The sequence below is a fragment of the Beta vulgaris genome, chromosome 5 (assembly GCF_026745355.1).
Source record: "Beta vulgaris subsp. vulgaris cultivar EL10 chromosome 5, EL10.2, whole genome shotgun sequence".
Lineage (NCBI taxonomy): Eukaryota > Viridiplantae > Streptophyta > Magnoliopsida > Caryophyllales > Amaranthaceae > Beta > Beta vulgaris.
The window spans coordinates 20019823-20040391 of NC_079206.1; the positions used below are offsets into that span (position 1 = coordinate 20019823).

Genomic DNA, 20569 nt, shown 5'->3' on the forward strand with positions numbered 1-20569 from the left:
ATCCAAAGTACAATCCTTGTGATATACTCCCTCTGTTTCATATTATAAGGCATTTTAGCTAAAAGAATTTGTTTCAAAATATAAGGCATTCTACAATACCAATGTAAGATTAAATGCAATTTTATATTATCAAGATAAGCATATAGGTTGTTTTGTATTATCAATACAATATTTAATGTCAATTCTTATTACCCATGCAAAACTAACTAAAATTAACTAAATTATTAATTTGTGTGCAAAAACCTTAAACGACTTATATTTTGAAACGGAGGGAGTAGTGAACAATGTGATAACACACAATGAATAATAACAGACATTCAAAGTAGAGGTTCAGATATTTCTTCATATTTTTTCCCCTTGTTCTCAAAAGGGTGGCCAATGGCATTTCTTCACTTTGTGTTCTTGCAACCTCAAAAAAATTTAGTAACTAGAGGATGAAATTTAAAAAACAAAATCATTAAACATGGAAGGAGGTTGAGTGTGGAAAGAGAGAAGTGTGAACTGTATATGTGGGGAAATGATGGCAGTTGACATCAAATCAGTTATTAAATGGTGAACAGTAACTGTCAAATCATTTACTTTTTGAATTTTCGACATGTACATTGGATGTAAGGGGAATGTACATTGGCTGTCAAATCAATTATTCTTTGCATGTTGAATGGTGCGTTTTATTCTTCTTGCCTTGCGTTTTGGAGCTGGTGTAGGATGCTCATCCTACACCTCTGTGCACCATCTACTTATTGCATGTCGCATTGGGTTGGGCCTAACACAAACTAAGAAAAAGTTGTGTTGTTCGTTCCATGCTCATGCCAACTTTTCGAACCCACAACTGTGTCAATGAATTCGCTCGTTAAAATATCATATCATGATCAGGCTAGTATTGGTCTTGTGCTATGCTGATCAACTAGATCAACGCTTAATTTTACATGTTTCCTTCGTTCTAAAATAAATAAAAAGACTTCTTATTTTTTATGTAAGAGTTTTTTTGAAGAGAAATGTTTCATTTATTTAAGAAAAATAAAAAGTACAAATCAAGGAGAAGTTGAGTCGTTTCAAGTTCAAAATAGTACCAACTGGTTTACTAGGCGAAGTCGTGCATTATCATACTATGTTCGGGCTATTACCGGGCTTGTGGCTTGTGCCATGCCTGGCCCGACCAACTGGACCGCTGCCTAATTCTACATATATACACCATCATCGGCCATGTACCATCTGAATTCTGACATCTGAAGTATTTAGAATATATAGTATCAAACTGGTAACGTTATCTTTGCGGTGAGATAATGATATAGTACTAATGACAGCTTAATAACAAAGGTACTATGTTGTCATAAGAAATATGGTCCAGTGACCGTTGCCTTTGACTTAATTATTTTCTAAATAGAAGGTAAACTTATAATTAAATTTTAAAATAAAAAAGTTAGACGAGTTATTCTCTCCCGTCATTTTCCTTTACTCGAATATTTCCAAACCAATATCTGATTTTCGTCATATTCAATCAAAGTAAAGTTAATTTGTACTACTTCATCTTCTTTTTTTTTTTTTTTTACTTTTGCTACATTTGTTATCCGACTGTCAAATTCACAAAATTTGATTGTGCCTTAACACAACTCATCCAGTTTAAAAAAATTGCAATAGTTTTGACATTTGTACCGTTTACACACTAATTTTAATCATATTTGTTGTAGCTTAAAAATCAACGGCTATAAAAGTGACACGTGTCCCCGTCACAGTCCTACAAGTGACACTCTTCTGCTGTAGTAAAGTACATAGATCACAAACTTGTATGGACTAAAGTACATTTTTCTGAATAAAGAAAGGTGTACTAAACCCTTTTTATGGTCCAACCTGTACTTAGGCCCAGTAAACACAAAAAGCATCTTTCTATAAAGGGTGATGTGTACTCTCCAATCAGTGATCGCCACGTGTCACAGCGTTATTGCTTAGCCAATCAGATGCTCCCAAATTAGGGTGACATCAAAATACAGCAGTCGTTTCAGACACTATAAATAGTCCTTGAAATCAGGGGAAATATACGTTTTTTCAGAGCATAGTACTATTATTCTGCCATAAATACTCTCTCTCTCTCCTTTCTCTCTCTAAAAGTCCCTTCATACTCCTGATACCTGACTTAAGTTTCGGAGGGGGGAATACCACCCAAACTTCCAGGATGGGTCCCTTTTTGAAGGTCCAAAGGCGAAGCTCAGGTTCGGGTTTTGAGTCCAGGCGTTGTTGCACAAGTCTCCTATTCTAGAAGCTAATGTTAGGGATAGTAGTAATTACATACGAGTCTAGCACTACATAACAATATTGTTTAATCATATGTATGCAATACACGTACCATGTAAGGCTTGGCCTAGTGGTAAATGTTTGGTCTCAATGTCATGGGATCAAATCCTACTAGGGGTTTTTTGGATGAAATTCCCCTTATCATCCCCCTCCCTCCAAGGAGTCTGATCTGCAAACCTGCTATTATACATGCGCGATGTGTCAGTTCAGTAGGGTTTCTCATCTTAACAACTTAAAAGAAAATGTATGCAATACATGTTTATTGTGAAAAATGTTTTTGAATCAACTTATTTATTTTTTTACTAATAAATTATCAAAAATAATATTGGTCAAAATTTTGTTTTCGCATACGTGAAGTTAAATGGTTGCAACTAATTTGATATAAAAGATTTAATATGCGTATTTTCATAATAGAAATGGTCAACGTTTGATATTAAAGATTGTGAAAAAACAAATTTTAGCAAAAAAAAAAAGAGAGAATATTACATTTTTTTTGACAATTTCTTAAAGAGATGGAGAAAATTAGCAAAGGAATTTAGACGGCCGCAACTCTGTAATCTGTAGGTCGTTGGGTGAACTGTCCCAAGCACCTTATGAATGCTAGACCACCTAATTAGAGAAATCTCCTTGCTTCCTTATCGCCCGAAGCCTAGAACTATCCATATTATGCTTATGTCTACCAATCGTTGATTATGTAGCATCGCTATTAGGTTGTGAGAATCCGTAAGAGCAATCACCCGCTTAATATAAGCTTGTGCAACCCACTAGAGCTCATAAAGGCAGGCCAACTAGGGATGGTAATATCCAGTGGATATCCAGTAACCCGCTCCATCCTGTTTAAATAAAAGGGTGAAAAACCGTAATAAACGGATGAAGACCGAGTGACGGATGAACCGGGTGATGGATTCGGGTAGGATGCGGGTGACCATTTCTCACCCATCACCCGATCCACCACCTGGTTAAGCACCCGATCCATTATCCATCCGTTTTATTTTTTTAATAATACTTGTAAAATTGTGATGCACTTGGTAGCCTACTTGGTAGCCCACTGACTATAGTTGTATATATCATTATGGCACTTTAGTATTGGAAAATAGTATTGGAGTCATACATGATCACTATGTTTCTTTTTATTTAGACATGGATGTCGATAGTCAGAATAACAGTCAGCCAATCACCTAGATTATTTTTTTAATAGTTACAATCTAAATTTGATATTTAGATTTTTCACCCGTTAATCACCCCGACCCACCTGAATCACCCGGTTGTGATGGATGTATGGATTTCGGGTGATGAGTAAAGCGGGTGACAGGTGGATGGATGAGAGTCAATCTAACCGGATTATGGATGCGGGTGATGGCTCACCCGACCCAAATCCCACCCGTTACCATCCTTAAGTCCAACGCCTCTGAATGTATAGAGGACTAAGAGGAGGTTGTCGACTTGTCGTCATATAAGTGGCGCCTCTTATTATTAGCAGGTTTCATCCTAACTTTATTGTTTTAGGACCCAACCCATCGCAACTCTAAAGAGAGTTAACTAATTTATGATATAAGATATTTATATATAGCAATATCATCACATAAAAACCACTTTTTATGTTAAAAACTGAAAACTACAGTATAAAATGAGTAAAAATTTTCTTAAAATGAGCAAGAATGAGCGAAAATATAGAATGAGCAAAGAAACATAAAATGAACAAAGTTTGTAAAATGAGCAAACATGTGATAAAATAAGCAAAAGTTTGTTAAAATGAGCTAAACATGAAATGAGCAAAAAAACATAAAATGAGCAAAGATCTGCAAAAAGACCGATTTTCAGTTTTTAGCTTAGTTAATTTTCAATGGATCCTAGTTCCTACACACTTTATCTATCTATCTATCTATCTATCTATCTATCTATCTATCTATCTATCTATCTATCTATCTATCTATCTATCTATCTATCTATCTATCTATCTATCTATCTATCTATCTATCTATCTATCTATCTATCTATCTATCTATCTATCTATCTATCTATCTTCTATCTATCTATCTATCTATCTATCTATCTATCTATCTATCTATCTATCTATCTATCATCTATCTATCTATCTATCTATCTATCTATCTATCTATCTATCTATCTATCTATCTATCTATCTATCTATCTATCTATCTATCTATCTATCTATCTATCTATCTATCTATCTATCTATCTATCTATCTATCTATCTATCTATCTATCTATCTATCTATCTATCTATCTATCTATCTATCTATCTATCTATCTATCTATCTATCTATCTATCTATCTATCTATCATCTATCTATCTATCTATCTATCTATCTATCTATCTATCTATCTATCTATCTATCATCTATCTATCTATCTATCTATCTATCTATCTATTCTATCTATCTATCTATCTATCTATCTATCTATCTATCTATCTATCTATCTATCTATCTATCTATCATCTATCTATCTATCTATCTATCTATCATCTATCTATCTATCTATCTATCTATCTATCTATCTATCTATCTATCTATCATCTATCTATCTATCTATCTATCTATCTATCTATCTATCTATCTATCTATCTATCTATCTATTCTATCTATCTATCTATCTATCTATCATCTATCTATCTATCTATCTATCTATCTATCTATCTATCATCTATCATCTATCTATCTATCTATCTATCTATCTATCTATCTATCTATCTATCTATCTATCTATCTATCTATCTATCTATCTATCTATCTATCTATCTATCTATCTATCTATCTATCTATCTATCTATCTATCTATCTATCTATCTATCTATATATGGCTAGCTAAGCTAAACTCCACATGAGCAAATATCCTCCATCTTTAATTATATGCATGATGTATGGACATGCCGCAACAAATCTGAATTATAGAGAGCACAAAATTTCAATGTACAAAATCCATAGTAGTGTAATTACCATACTTTAAATGCATGAATTTTCTTGTCTCTTACATTTTACATCTACAATATAACGCTTTCGGTTTTTTCACCAAGTACCTCAGAATTTTCAGAAAATTCACCTGATACCCCTCAAGTTTTCAGAATACACAGGTTAGCCCTAAGTTACAAACTAATAAACTTATATACCCTTAATGACTAACGGCGTTAATTAACCACCGTTAGTCTTAATCCTAATTAACAGTTAGTTTTAACCCTAAACCTTAAAATCTAACTCCTAATTAAACCCTAACCTCTAACTTCTAACCCTAACCCTAAACCCTAATCCTCCCACCACCCTTTCCCCCACCCTCCCACCACCCTCCCACCACCCCAACAGCCCCTCTCCCCCACCCCCGCAACCCCCTCTCCCACCCCACCCCCTCCCCTCCCACGTTCGTCGTCGCGAGCCCAGAATCCAAGAGCCCAGTTGTCGGCGAGCTTCCCCACTGCCGTCGCGAGCCCAAAATTGCCGGCGAGATGCCCCATTGCCTTCGCGCTCAACCTTCTCTCCTTCGTATTCGAACTGGAGTAGAGTAGAGTAGAGTAGGGGGATTCAACGGGGGATTCGAGGGGGGTTGGGGAGGGGTGCGGAATTCGTCGAGGGTGGGGGAAGGGAGTGCGGAATTCGTTGGGGGAGGGGTGCTGAATTCGATGGGGTTGGGGGAGGGGGTGGCGACGAGGCAGGGGGAGGGGTGGGTAATTCGACAGGGGTGGCGACAGTGCAGGGGGAGGGGTGGCTAATTCGACGAGGGTGGCTACGGGGTAGGGGGAAGGGGGCTGCCACGGGGTGGTGGGGGGCCTGCTAGGGTTGGGGCTGTCAGGGGTGGTGGGAGGGTGGGGGAGGGAGGTTAGGGTTAGGGTTAGAAGTTAGAGGTTAGGGTTTAATTAGGAGTTATTTTAGGGTTTAGGGTTAAAACTAACGGTTAAAGGTTAAGACTAACAGCGGTTAACGCCGTTAGTCATTAAGAGTATCTGAGTGTATTAGTTTAATTTGTAACTTAGGGATACCCCGTATATTTTGAAAACTTGGGGGATACCAGGTAAATTTTCTGAAAATTCGGGGGTACTTGGTGAAAAAACCGTAATGCTTTCACCAAGATTTGTTTTCTTAATTGATGTTTATTTATATACTTTTTCTCTTATTAAATACTTACTATATTTCCCTAATGTCAACATGTCAAATAGTTGTTACATACTACTTTTCGCAAACTTATTCTTTGATTCTTTGATTCTTTGCATTGATATTTTCGCTTATTCGCTTTCCAAATGGAAATTTAGGTAGGTGTTGTTGAAACAATATGTATAAAATGAATATATTTTATTTTGCTCATTCATGCATACTCTAACTAATTAAGTCTCGTAGGTGGATGTAGTCAACCAAAATAAGAACTGAAATTGATATACTAATTTATCACAATAGTAATCAATAAACCAACTTGAATCTTAACTACAATTCAGATCAAGTCTTACTGTAATCGAATTTCCTTTTCGTGCAACATATGATATGCTTGCTTAGACTTTACTTTGTTCCCCTTCTTTTTTTCATATATCGATTTCATCTTTGCCCATGGCACTCTCCTATGTATATATACCATGTGATACTCTTCTCAAACTTTTGATACACACAAATTCATGAATTCATTTATAAATATTGACAAAATGTGTATCTAATAAGAATTGAATACATGATCTTTGAAATGAAATGTGAGAGTTTAACCACAAAACCTCTACAATATTGATAGAATTTGTGACGCACACGAAAGTTTTGATGAACCCGAATAGTATCATAAAATTGTATTTTCTATTCATCATAAATGAAAAATGATACAAAGATATTTGTGAGAGCTCGTGTCTCTCACTTAACTTTAGTAGAACCCTTAGTTTCTACCCTCTCAATATTTTGTGGAGCTCTCTAAGCTCACCCACATTTGAGCTCTTTCTTTTTTACTCGTATATTTGAGCTCCTTTTTCTCTTTCTTACATGCATGTAGCTGATGCTCCCCTTTTTCACTCTTACATGCATGCATCTTACAACTTCTCCATAATTCCATATATATAGATGCACTATGTCGGTTAATACTTTGACCGACTTTGCTTGATTTTTCTTGTACAACTTTCTAGCCTTATCTTATTTTATCCTAGGCTAGATTTTTCTAGGACTTTAGATTTTTTTAACTACTTATCTCATAATCTAACTTAGATTTTTACAAGATATTTCGAGATATTTTTCAATTACAAGATTTTTTCTACTAACTACAAGATTTTTCTAGATTAACTCTTAACACTCCCCCTTAATCTTGAAAATCTTGTATCCCAAATTATTCTTCTGTTGATGCCCTTGTCATCAACAATCTTGAGCTTGAACCTTGATTGCTTGTGTTAGTGCCCATGTCACCAATTATCTCCAAGTTCACTTTCATTTTCTTCACATATGGTTGATCTCCACCATTTTGTGTTGGTACCCTTGTTACGAACTTGCTCCCCCTAATTATCACTTTTTCTCCTTTTCTTTTTTACTTCTTCTTCCCAATTGTCGATGCTCTTGTCACCAACATACTCTGTTAATGCCTTTGTCATTAGCTTCCTCTTTGTTCTAGCTTTTCCCCCACCATTTTTAACTTCATTTTGTTGATGCTATGTCATCAACCCTCCAACTTATCATTTTAATCCTTTTCCACTTTGTCTCCAAATTTTCCCTTCACCAATTTTTTTTATCTTCACCTTTCATTTAAATTCTTCCACATATTTTAGATTTGACACTTACCTCAACTTCTTTTATCTTGCTTCAACCTTCAACTTGATAATTTGCATCTTCTATCTTCTTCTTGCTACTCGGATATTGGCGTTATCACGTTTCGGCTCTGATACCAAGATAGAATTTGTGACGCACATGAAAGTTTTGATGAACCCGAATAGTATCATAAAATTGTATTTTTTATTCATTATAAATGGAAAATGATACAAAGATATTTGTGAGAGCTCATGTCTCTCACTTAACTTTAGTAGAACCCTTAGTTTCTACCCTCTCAATATTTTGTGTGGAGCTCTCTAAGCTCACCCACATTTGAGCTCTTTCTTTTTTACTCGTATATTTGAGCTCCTTTTTCTCTTTCTTACATGCATGTAGCTGATGCTCCCCTTTTTCACTCTTACATGCATGCATCTTACAACTTCTCCATAATTCCATATATATATAGATGCACTATGTCGGTTAATACTTTGACCGACTTTGCTTGATTTTTCTTGTACAACTTTTTAGCCTTATCTTATTTTATCCTAGGCTAGATTTTTCTAACTACTTATCTCATAATCTAACTTAGATTTTTACAAGATATTTCTAGATATTTTTCAATTACAAGATTTTTTCTACTAACTACAAGATTTTTCTAGATTAACTCTTAACAAATATCAATTTTTAATATTTCAAAGTAAAACATAATATATATATATATATATATATATAAATTATATATATATATATATATATATATTATATATATATATATATATATATATATATATATATATATATATATATATATATATATATATATATGAAACTATAAAGATACAAAAAAGTTTTTTGATTTCCAACACTTTTATTAAGGTAATAACATTTTCTTACCCAATTCCATGGTAATTGTTATTTTTTTCTCCAATTCCTTAGATTTTATTTTTTTTAAAAACCTTATCATGCCATAAACGTCTATTTTCAATTTTTGCATTAGACAGGAAATTACGAAAAACTAATAAAATCAATTGTTAAATTTTTGATTAATAACATATTTCATATTTGATAACTGTTACAGGCGCGCGATATCGTCCTAGCCAAAATACTAGTTTAATATTACTTCCTTCGTTTCAATTTAGTTGCGACACTTTCTATTTTCGGAAGTTTCAATTTAGTTGTGACACTTTCATTTTGGGTAATAACTTCTCTCTATCTCTCTCCTATCACATTGGATCCTTTATTTTCTTTCACTATCTCTCTCCTTTATTGCCTTGTAGACCGTGATTTTAAAAGTGTTACAACTAAATTAAAATGGAGGAAGTAAAAAATAGTGGTAGAGACTAGATACCATATTTTTTGGTTTTAGAAGAGGTTTTTGCCATACATTTTGTGGTTTCCTTTATTTCTCTAACTTCTTTTAAAAATATGCATTTTCTCTCTAAAATGAGTAATTAAAAATAAAGAAAGTAGTTTATAGAGGGATCATCATCCTCGGCCGTATATAAATGATAAGTCATAAGATAAATACTGTGTAAGTTCAAATCTCTAGCTAGTCTAAACAATAGAGTGACACACATCAATATAGGGTTGTTTAATTCTACTAACTAGTTTTTAGACTCAGGCTATACTCAAGGTAAGGAATTTTTTCATTTATTAATATTTTACTTTAAATTGATAACACCAAATATCATGTGGTTTAGTAGTTAAGCCTATAATATATAGGTCTGTGATCATGAGATCAAATCATACAATATAATTTCTAATTTCTAACTTATTGTATGTGAATTACATGGAGTAAAACGCACAAAGGAACAACGCCATATGACACGATTGTTTATTTAGAAATTCCTTCTAATATACTTTTTCCTGTTTTTAGTTGCAATAATTTTCATATATAGGTGTTTTTATTTAGTTGCAAAGTTTCCTTTTTTGGTAAAGATTTTGGGATAATTTGACCTTTTTATATTCACTTTACCTACCGCACATGCAAAAAGTATGAGTAATTGGGTCAAATCTTATCCTCTCTCCTCTTTTCTTAATATTTGTGCAAAAAAACATTTGTCACAATTGAAAAAACAGAGGTAGTATTTGTATAAATTCATGACTTATTTAAATATATTTCAAAACCTCTCAAAAAAAAAATATATATCATCAAAACATTTTTTTAGTCAAAACTAGTTTTTGGTTTTTTTTAGGAGCAGTCAAAATTAGTTTGACATAACTCCTATTTGTACTCAAAAAATCCAAAATGAGGAGAAATTGATTGCTCTACTCTAAAGACTACATCAGTCTACAACTCCTATTTTGATTTCCCTCATCTTGCATAAGTGCACAAATGTAAAGTCCAATCATCAATAATGACTTTGATTATCTTGTCCATACCCTCAATTTTTTTTCTTCTAAGGAAATGATGAAAATTGAAAACTCCTGTTCCAAACTTTGTTTTGTTCTTCCACTTCACATGCTCCATAAAATCCAGAATTTATAAACAAACAAATCTATCACTCTCTCTCTTTCACCCTCTCTCTGTATCCCCCTGACACAACAATGAAGTCATGAAACTCAGTTCTTAAGTTATTACACCTTTATTTTCCCTTTTATTTATTTCTCCCCTTTCAACTTCATTAATTTTCTTTGTGTATATTTATCATTTTCCTAAATTTTCTGTTCTTCCTGTGCTACTGACCTCTTCTGCTTCAAACAGCTTCACTGTTTTTTCCAGTGAAGCTCACACTCATACACAAATACACTCTTTCTCTCTACAAAATCACCATTTGCAAACCCTTTTGGGATGATCTTACACAGATTTAGCTAAACATCACAGTACAGATTTAGCTAAACCCTCACAGAAAATTAACTTCAATCCCTCTGTTTTCACACTACAAATTTCTTGCTTTTTTACCCACTTTATATCTTGATTCACCTCTTCATTATTTCTAAAACTCTCCATTTTTTTTTGCCATTTATTTGATCCATTTTCTCTCCTTTCATTGCATACCCACTTCAATCTATAAAACCATTTTTCATCAAATTCAAGGAAAAAAAAAACCCATTTTTTCAAATTTATTTTTCCTGAAAAAGACCTACTTCACTTAAAACTGTTACACCACATTAACATCAAATTTCAAGTTTTCAACCAAATCCTTCCAAAATTTCTTTCTTTTTTTCCCCTTCACTTAAAACAGTTTTTTCCAACCAAACCCAGATAAAAGTTTCTATTTTTAAAAAAGACCCACCTCACTTTACTCCCCATTTCCATCAACTTTCAACCAAAAACCCACCTCCCAAAACTTCTCTGTTTTCAAAGCAGAGCAAGTTAACTTCAAAAACCCCATTTTTACCCAAAAAAATCCAACCATAACCCACAAAAACTAAACAATAAAAAACCCAAAAAGTTTAAACCTTTTAACTTCCTCTCTCCTCCACACACACATACACATGCATTCATGAGTTGGGAAGTTTGTGATTTGGTGCAAATTGGGGTAAAATGGGGTGTTCAATGTCAAATTTAGCTGCTAAATTTGCCTTCTTTCCGCCATCTCCGGCAACATATGAGGTTAAAAAAAGGGATTCAGACAGCAAAGTTGTGGCGGTTTCAACTGCGGCGGCTGTGCCAATACCTCAAGGAGATGACCCACTTTTGAATGTTCATGTAATTGAGACAAAAAGAGGGAACAAAATTGTAGCTTTTTACTTGAAAAACCCTTATGCTAGACTCACTCTTCTTTACTCTCATGGAAATGCTGCTGACCTTGGTCAACTCTATGATCTCTTTGTTCAGCTTAAAATCAATCTCAGAGTCAACTTAATGGGGTCAGCTCGTTCTCCTTTTTTTTTTTTTTTTATAAATTTATAAATTTATTTTCTGTCTTTTGTGGGTTTTGTGTAATTTGGGTTTTTGAGATCAATGTGTATGTATGGCTGTTTTTTGAGTTAGGTAGGATGAAAAGTTTTTTTTTTTTTTTGGTTTTTTTGGAGAGGGGAAAAGGGTTATTTTGTAAATTTGCATGATTTTATGACCTAGAGGTTAGGATGATCTTCTTCTAGTTCTAGGTTACACAAAAGTTGAAGCACTTGATATTAGTTTTGATGGGGATTGTTTGTTTTCTCTCTTTTTTTACTTTCCGGAATGGTAACAGTAAAGTTCTGTGTCAAGTTGGCCATAATTTTTGGTGAAAAGCTTTTGATTCACTCACTGAAAGCATAAACTTTGTGAGAAAATGACCTTTTCCTCCCTTGTGAATTTGTACTATCAACTTTTTCCTAAATTTTTTACTTTAGGAAAATATAATGTGTGAATAATTAAATTTCAACCGAAAAAGCTCTTTTTTTTTTTTTCTGATTTACTATGGCAGTAATTGTTTCATTATTTTGGCCTTATTGTTGTGGTCACCATATCCTTGAGTTCTTCTTTTGATGCAAGTTCATTTTCGATAACTTTGTGTGTAAAGCCATGCATTTTTTAGAGTCTTTCACGGGGGTTGTTGTGAGACAGAATCTGTCTTCTAGGATAGTGTGGGATTGTGTTCTTGGGAATTTGACAAATTTTCATGTTAAGAATGGTGATAGACAACTCTTTTAATTTAATTTTTTGTTTCTTTATTTTAACTAAGATTATTTTTAGTATTTAGAGTCTCAATTGGACAAATCTTCAACTTTTAATGTTAAAGGATCATGAAAAATTTCCCCTTAATTGTCCTTAACTTCTTTGAGAATAGTTGACTGATGGCTGATGGCTGATGCCTGATGGCTGATGGCTGAGACTGGTATATATACTCATGTTGGAATTTGGATAAATTTTTTAAATTAGGCACTTTATGTAAGTTCTATCATCTGGAAATCAAAATTCTGGATACATTGTTATCATCTTAATAAAAATGAATTAGATTAGTAGGATTCAATGTTTTGCTTTACTCGTAACTGTATACTAATTGCTTCGGCATATAAAGTTATATACTTGTTCAGTCGTCTTATGTGGTACATAGTCATAGATGATTAAAAGTTCTCTATTATAATTCTAGGGACCTGATATTTTGGAAGAGACTTGTTCTTGTTATATATAGACATCCTCACTAAAGGGCGTCGGTATTGTGTTACATTTAAAATCCTTTAGATTTTGATACGGTGACTATTCAATCGAATGTCAAGGCGTGCCATAAAATGCCCCTAGAAATTATGCTCCTATGTTTTTTCTACTTGACTTAATGCCATACTTTTTCGATCATACTGAGTTGTCACTATTGTCATCTTCCCCATGTTTACACCATTTCTATGGGATGTTCATCCATCTTCGTGTGCAAATCTGCAGGTATGATTACTCTGGGTATGGTGCATCGACTGGGAAGGTAGGCCATTACACTCACTAGCATAAAGTTACACTTTTTCCAATCTCTTGAAGCCTTATCGCAATCCATTTAGAAAGATATGCTACAGCCTACAAGTTATTCATTTTCTTTAAGCGGATACCTAATCCTCACAACATTAACTAACAATCTGTTTGACTATTAACTATTGTTAAATGTGTTTGGTAAAATCTGTTGTTGATGTTGGCTGTTCAATGCAAAATGAATGGAAAAGCCAATACATAAATATAGTAACCCCGTTTTTAATTTTTGGTTGAAAAGCTGAAAGCAATCAAATACTGAACTAGCCAATTTACCCCACTTCCGCACTCTTTCACAACCATATCTCTCTCCTATCTGAAAAAACAAAAAAGATACCACTCTCACACTTTATCTTCTCCTTGCATGAGTGATTGGTATTTGGAGCTACAATAAGAAGGAACAACAATATGAGACGGAGGGAGTACTTGTGATGGAGAGAGTACCATGGTCCATGTTATCAATGTATAAAAGATTATAACAGCTGTGTTTTCATTGTCTAAGGTGTCAATTGTTTTCGAGTATCAAGCTGGTTGTTTTGGGCACCATTTTGTAGCCTATGCCATGAATCGAACTATATTTTCCTAAATGAATTTAGAGCTTCTTTAGGTACTTACAAATATCTCATGCTTTTTCCCTGATGCAGCCGAGTGAGACCAATACATATGCAGATATAGAGGCTGTTTATCAGTGTCTTCAGTCGGAATATGGTATCAGTCAAGAAGACTTAATTTTATACGGGCAGTCTGTAGGAAGTGGGCCCACACTGCACCTGGCTTCGAAATTGCCAAGGTTGAGGGGAGTGGTTTTGCACAGTGCCATCCTCTCCGGACTTCGTGTATTGTGCCATGTGAAGTTCTCATTCTGTTTTGATATATATAGGGTGAGTGAGCTCTTTCTTCATCCCTTTTTAAAGTTGTTTTACCCCCTTTTCATCCACAAACTAGTGTGCTTTGGAAGATAATTCTGATTTGATATGTATATATGCATGAATTGATTTGATGCACAACTAAGTGATTATCAAGACTAAGGGCAAACACGCTAGGTCCCTTCACGGATTCCGTGGTTATTTTTTACTGCCTATGGTTGCTACTTGTGAATCATGTAGGCTTGTCTCTTATTAACTCAAGTTTGAGTTATCTTCAAGTTGAAATTTAATTAGCCATTATGATGATTTTAATGCAGAATATACGAAAAATTCGGAACGTGAAGTGCCCTGTGCTGGTTATACATGTAAGTTATCTTTTAATACATCTGAATCTGTATTTTTGCTTGCTGTGTTTACGAGGTTGTTCAACTTGTAGAGCAAATATTGTTAGTGCAAAAAGTTCACGAGTCTTTGAAATCATCCTAGGGTCAATTAGGAGAACTTGTATAGCAGTATTTTGGTTATAATTATTGGTATAAGGCATACTTGGTGATACGTGTCGTTTATCGTAGACAAATTAATAATTTATAATACCTATCTTAGTCCTTCAAAATGTTAACAACTAGTAAAAGGGTAAGAAAGGGTCGATCCCACAAGGAGATTGTTAAAATTCCTAACTCTTAAAGTTTAATTAAAACATAAGAAAATCATTATACACATAAAGAATATAAACACTAATAAATACTCTTGTTTTTTTTTTTCTTTCTCACTTGGAATCCTTGCACTATTCATACTTAGAACAAAAATCTTCTCAATTTTTTTCAATTTATAAGAAAAAATATAGTCATGTGGGGTCTTGTTTGATTCGTCTCTACATTATTAATATTGAATCATTATGATTTGCACTAATATATAATGAAAGATATTTTAGTTTAAAGAGGTGCATTATGAGACGTGCAAATGAAAGTCAGAATGATAAAAAAGAGAGAGTACATTATTTACTAATATGAACACACAACGGGGGGTTTAGAATCATACTAGAATACCTATTAATCTAAATCTAACAATTAATAACAAACAAGCTAGCCAACATAACGGTTCGATCATAGATTAATTAGACAATTAACAGTTGTTTAATACTTATAATCTAGTTCCCTTTAATACTCGATTTAGCAATTAGGTTGTTGAATTATCGCGGCGATCAATTCTTGTCTAGCTCACTAGAAAACTAGAATCTTACTAAGACAAATACAACCCTAACAAACTTATTTTATTAGATCAATTCATATACTTAATAAAATTAAGGTGAGTTGCTCACTTTAGTAACATTAAGCCGTTAGCTCTAAATAACCATTAGACGTCGCGCCTAATGACTACTTAGCATACTTCAATGACTCTCCAATTGTAACCGTGCGCAAAATCACAAGCAAAGAGATTAAATTTATATTAAGAACACGATAATATGAATTGAATAATTACTGAATCAACTATTAAATCATGACTAACGCCGCGTTCAATCATGTGAACTAAAAATATAAGAAAATCAAAAGAACTGAAAATTAAATCTAAAATTAAGAAGTCATGATCACAAGAGTAATTAGAAATAATTGAATGTAAGAATGGGAAAAAGTCATAGATTGGAGTTACGCTAATGCAAGTATGCAACCGCTGCCTTCGATTTCACCCACAAAGAACGATCGGCCACCTTCATACACCTTCAACATCAAAGCCCTCAATCAAACTCGACCATCTTCACTATCTCACAAAACCCTTTCATTATGTGTACTTGTGTGTTCCTTGCGGTAGAAATTAGGAATTTATATACCCAATTGAGAAATCTCCAATTACCAATTTTAGGGAAGTTACTTGTAGAAGAAAAGAAACAATTGATTTGCTCCATATTAGCCCCGTGATTTTGCTATCAATCAAATCTTGAAAATTTGAGGAAATAAATTCCTCCTCTTGTGTTCTGTTCGTGGAAAAGAGAAATAGGAATGTTTCCTGCTAAGTTGCACGGATACGGAACATTGAATGGACACGTAGACACGGGGAAACGCAAATTCTAAAAGTGAAAAAACGCGGGGAAACACAAATTCTAAAAGTGAAAAAACGCGGGGAAACGTTAGAGAACACGATATTTTACCGTTTTGATAGTAGATTAGGCTATATTTTGAGAGATCTAGAGATATTGAAAGGAAAAAGTAAGGTTGAGAGGGAAAACATTTCTTCTAGTAACAAAAAACTATGTCGGTCTCGTTTCAATTCACTATTTATCTTCAAAAGAAAATTCAGAGTGTCTGAAAGTGTCCTGAAATGTCGGAAATGCGAGACGTTGATCAGTAGAGACTAGACAGTGTCCGTGCATCATAGGTTTCCTATTTCTTTGGTACTAGCATCTACTTGTGAAAGTGGGAAGCAATGTGAAGGGAGTCAACTCTCTTTTCTTTCTTTGCTCCACATGTAGGATTAGGTTTTCACTTGTTATTTTTCTTCTTTTTCTTTTTGTCTTCCTTTGCTATTGTGAACCTATAATAAAAATAACACACTACTTAAGCTACTTAATCACTATAATATAATATAGATATAAATAACCCACTAATCCTAAAAGTCAATAAATATAAAATAAGGAAAAATTGTCAAGAATAAGTCAACCTTTGCGTTGACCGCTTTTGACAAGTCAACTTTCATTTATTCCAGTAGCAAGTAAAGCTTGTACATAAATTAGCTTTTAACGAGTTTTTTTACTTATGACCTGAACAACCCCTACAATTTTGTTCAGTTTTAAGTTTCTCACGGAACTTTTATAAAATTCACGCAGTGCAAATATGTTCTAGAGAACAATTTAATGAGTTCTAGAATACACACTTGTTAAAACTGAACAAAATTGTAGGGGTTGTTCGGGTCATAAGTAAAAAAACTTGTTAAAAGCTAATTCATGTACAAGCTTTACTTGCTACCGGAATAAATGAAGGTTGACTTGTTAAAAGCGGTCAACGCGAATGTTGACTTATTCTTGACAATTTTTCACGTAGAAGACAACTATAAGACTAATTTTAGGGAACAAATATATTGAAATATATGCACTTATCACTTGGTAAATATTCCAATAGAATATTCAGTGCATGGATATTGACCAAAGAGATTTTTAGCGCAATAATAATATTCTATGCTTGTTTGATTCTGCTGGAGTGATGCCTGAATTTCGCTCGTCAGTGAAGTGGTATTGAGCACTAAAATGCCTCTAATTTAGTTTTTAATGTTTATATACTGAAGAAAAATGAAGGAAATAATTTCTCGCTTGAAATTAATAGTCACATGTTCTATATTTGGGAGTGGTTGGAAATGATAATGGTAACTGTTTTTTTTTTCCAAATAAAAACTTCCATCTTCCTCAGACAATAGTAGATTCTTTTATTGGAATCCTTAAGATACCCTGACAAAAGAAATAAAGTGATGGAAAGGGAATAGGAATTCTACAATTTATCAATCATGACAAGTCCTTGTGAAGCTCAGAACAAGTGATCTAATCATATGTAAGTTACTTCATAAATTTGAGTCGTTATATTCCACTGGCTAGTTAGTGAACTATAGAAAAATGAGTCTCTTTTACACTAGATGAAGTATTATTAAGGCTATTTGAGTCATCTTTGTGCAGTGGTGTGATTACCTTAAGAAATGTGCACTTACTGTTAATAACATGGCTTTTTTGTGATGGAGGGAGTGAACATCGAAACGCCTGTTGCTTTTGAAAGAAATTGAAATTAGTCTTGTCTTTTGAATTGATTTGCCAAAGCATAGTTCAAGCGTCACTAAACAGCACATCACTTGGCCAGGCTGCGTGCATATGGATGCTAAGCTAATATAACTTGGGCTCTACTAATATTCTTAATAGAATATATGCAAATATACCATGAAAGTAGGATCAACCCTGATTGATTTCATTGATAAGCAAATATTATATACAACCTAAAGTGAGATAAGTAAGGCTATAATCAAGGAGGCTAAATATACATTTGCCTATTATACAAGATATTGACAAAATCAAAAGATATTACATATATTCTATTAATTCTTAACACTATAATACATGCAGAAAAACAAAGTGTTCTTTGGTGTGATCTAAGGATGTGCTTTTTTGCGTTAGAAAACTAAAGTTAGAGGAAGTAGTTCTAATTATGGCATGAAGGATCTATTCTTCCCGGCAAGGATTATTACTAGAAGGCCTTGGTTTTTGATAAAGTTTGAAGAGCTTGCACAAATGCACACATCCCTTTGTCTTGGGAGATATTGACCAAAGTACAAGCCAGTAGGAATAGGTAGAGTATGAAACAGTTTTCTAACTCCCTCTCTGTCTGTCTTCAATGTGGGACAGGGATAAACTTATACGTGGGTTTTCATTTGCTATCCTTGTTATTTATGTGTAGTATGAAACAAGTTTATAATATAAGGGAAGATCTCAAATTAGTGTTATTATCCTGGAAAGGTGGAATTTCGTAACTGTTACGAGGAGGAGAAGAGTCATAAATTAGTATTGGATGCTCTAAAGTACTATGTCATTGAAAAGAAATGGATGACATTTCTTGTATCCAAAATGTCTTTGTTGTGGCACTAACCTCAGACCTCTAAGAAAATTTGTGGGTTTCGTGGGTGAATTTGCGAAAATTGTGGTTTACAGTCAAGTAGGCAACTTTCAGAGTTAGTCAACGACGACGCAGCACTTCAATGACGATGCAGCACTGGCGACATTACCTGTTTCTCTCTTCCCAACTCTTAGCTCTCTCTCCTATGTTCTCCTCCCCTCAGTCTCCCCATCATTTTGTCTCTAACTTGCTCTCTCACTCCTTCATTTTGTCCTATCTCCTTAAGTCTCTCTCTCAAGTTTCTTTCTTTCCTGGAAAGTATCAGTGCTTTAAGTGAATAAATGGTCAATAGTCTATTTCTTCCACATGGCTATGGATTTACGGAGTAAAGCGACATATTGTCCTACGACTTTTACCAATTGCAACTATTGTGCCCCTTGACTTAAATTGAAGTGAATTGACCCTTACCTTGTACTACCTCAATTTCCTTTTAATCTAAACACTTTGTACTTTGGCGCTATTCACATCTTTCACTTTGACCATTGTTTGTGATTTATGTATAAGGAAATATATAGTCGCTTGGGATCTTGTTAAATTCGTCTCGAAATACATTTTCCAAATATCAACTTGTTATAATCGCTTGGGATCTTATTAATGCATTTAATTTAGACGCTTTGGGTTTATAAGTAACTTACATGTTTTCTGAAGCCATGCCGTTTTTCTGGTATGATTTTGGTCAGTCAAATTAAGTGGGGTGTTAATTACATCATTGATACAAGGTCTTAGACCAATTTGTTCCAGTTAACAAGTTAAAGGAGCTCACTTGCAGAAGCGATAGAAGTCTTGTGGCAATAAGCCATTTTGCGGTTTCCCATGTATTCTTGTGATTATGTGACTATTTGTGAATTGCAGCATGTAAATTGGTGTTAAGTACTCTTCTACAAGGAAATTAGCGTTAAATCAAGATGTCGTTTGCTTATTTCTAATAATTTGGGATTCTTTTTTCTAATTTCATTTTCATTTTTGTTGTTTTCGTTCAAAAGAACGATTAAGAAAATTGCTATTAATATCTCGTCCCTGTTCACCACTGGTCTTGTCTCTGTGCCACCTAGTCAGACTGCTCTAAAATATGAAATGTTAGCATTTTCTTCCATCTGACAAAAAAGCCTGTTGGCTGCTGGTTACTATCATCAATTCCAGCCTGGTGGTTGATGTCATCAAGCCCTTCTGAAGCGAGGTTTTATTTGACCAGTTAGTTGCAAATATTTTCATGTATTGTTTGCTTGCGCCATCTTGTGATGTCTGTGCTTGCTAAGTAAAACTTATGCAGTTGGTTTCTTCCTACCATTTGCTTGAACAAGTAAAGAAAGGGCAATGAGCTAGTGCGCTCTGTTGTTGCATTTGGAGCTTGAGATATTAGGGTAAATTTTTCTAGGAACCACCTTTATTAATTAGTTTCTAGCTAATGGTGAATATGAATTCAGTAGAGGCTGCATACGCCAAAGATATATAAATAGTAATCCATCCGTCCCCGAGTTAACATCTTCCTTGTTGTTGAGTTGGATTCCACTAAACACCAATGTATATTTCTATTGGCTAATTTATTCACTATTTTACCCATTTTGAGTGCCCACTTTGTTTGAATTCGATAGTAACACATTGATATTCCTTCCCTCTTACATTTCATGGGGATATGTTGGAACTAAGGTCAAGGCATTTAAACCTCTGCATCTTCAC

General features: G+C 34.0%; 1 protein-coding gene across 1 annotated transcript in view; it reads left to right on the forward strand.

The window, feature by feature from the left end:
* Positions 1-10370: 10370 nt before the first annotated feature.
* Positions 10371-20569, forward strand: part of LOC104893037 (uncharacterized) — an 11028-nt gene continuing 829 nt past the window's right edge. The window contains exons 1-4 of the mRNA XM_010679075.4: positions 10371-11816; positions 13312-13348; positions 14031-14267; positions 14570-14617. Of these exons, the coding sequence (XP_010677377.1) occupies positions 11491-11816; positions 13312-13348; positions 14031-14267; positions 14570-14617 (648 nt within the window). The 5' untranslated portion in view covers positions 10371-11490. The remainder of the gene's footprint in view (positions 11817-13311; positions 13349-14030; positions 14268-14569; positions 14618-20569) is intronic.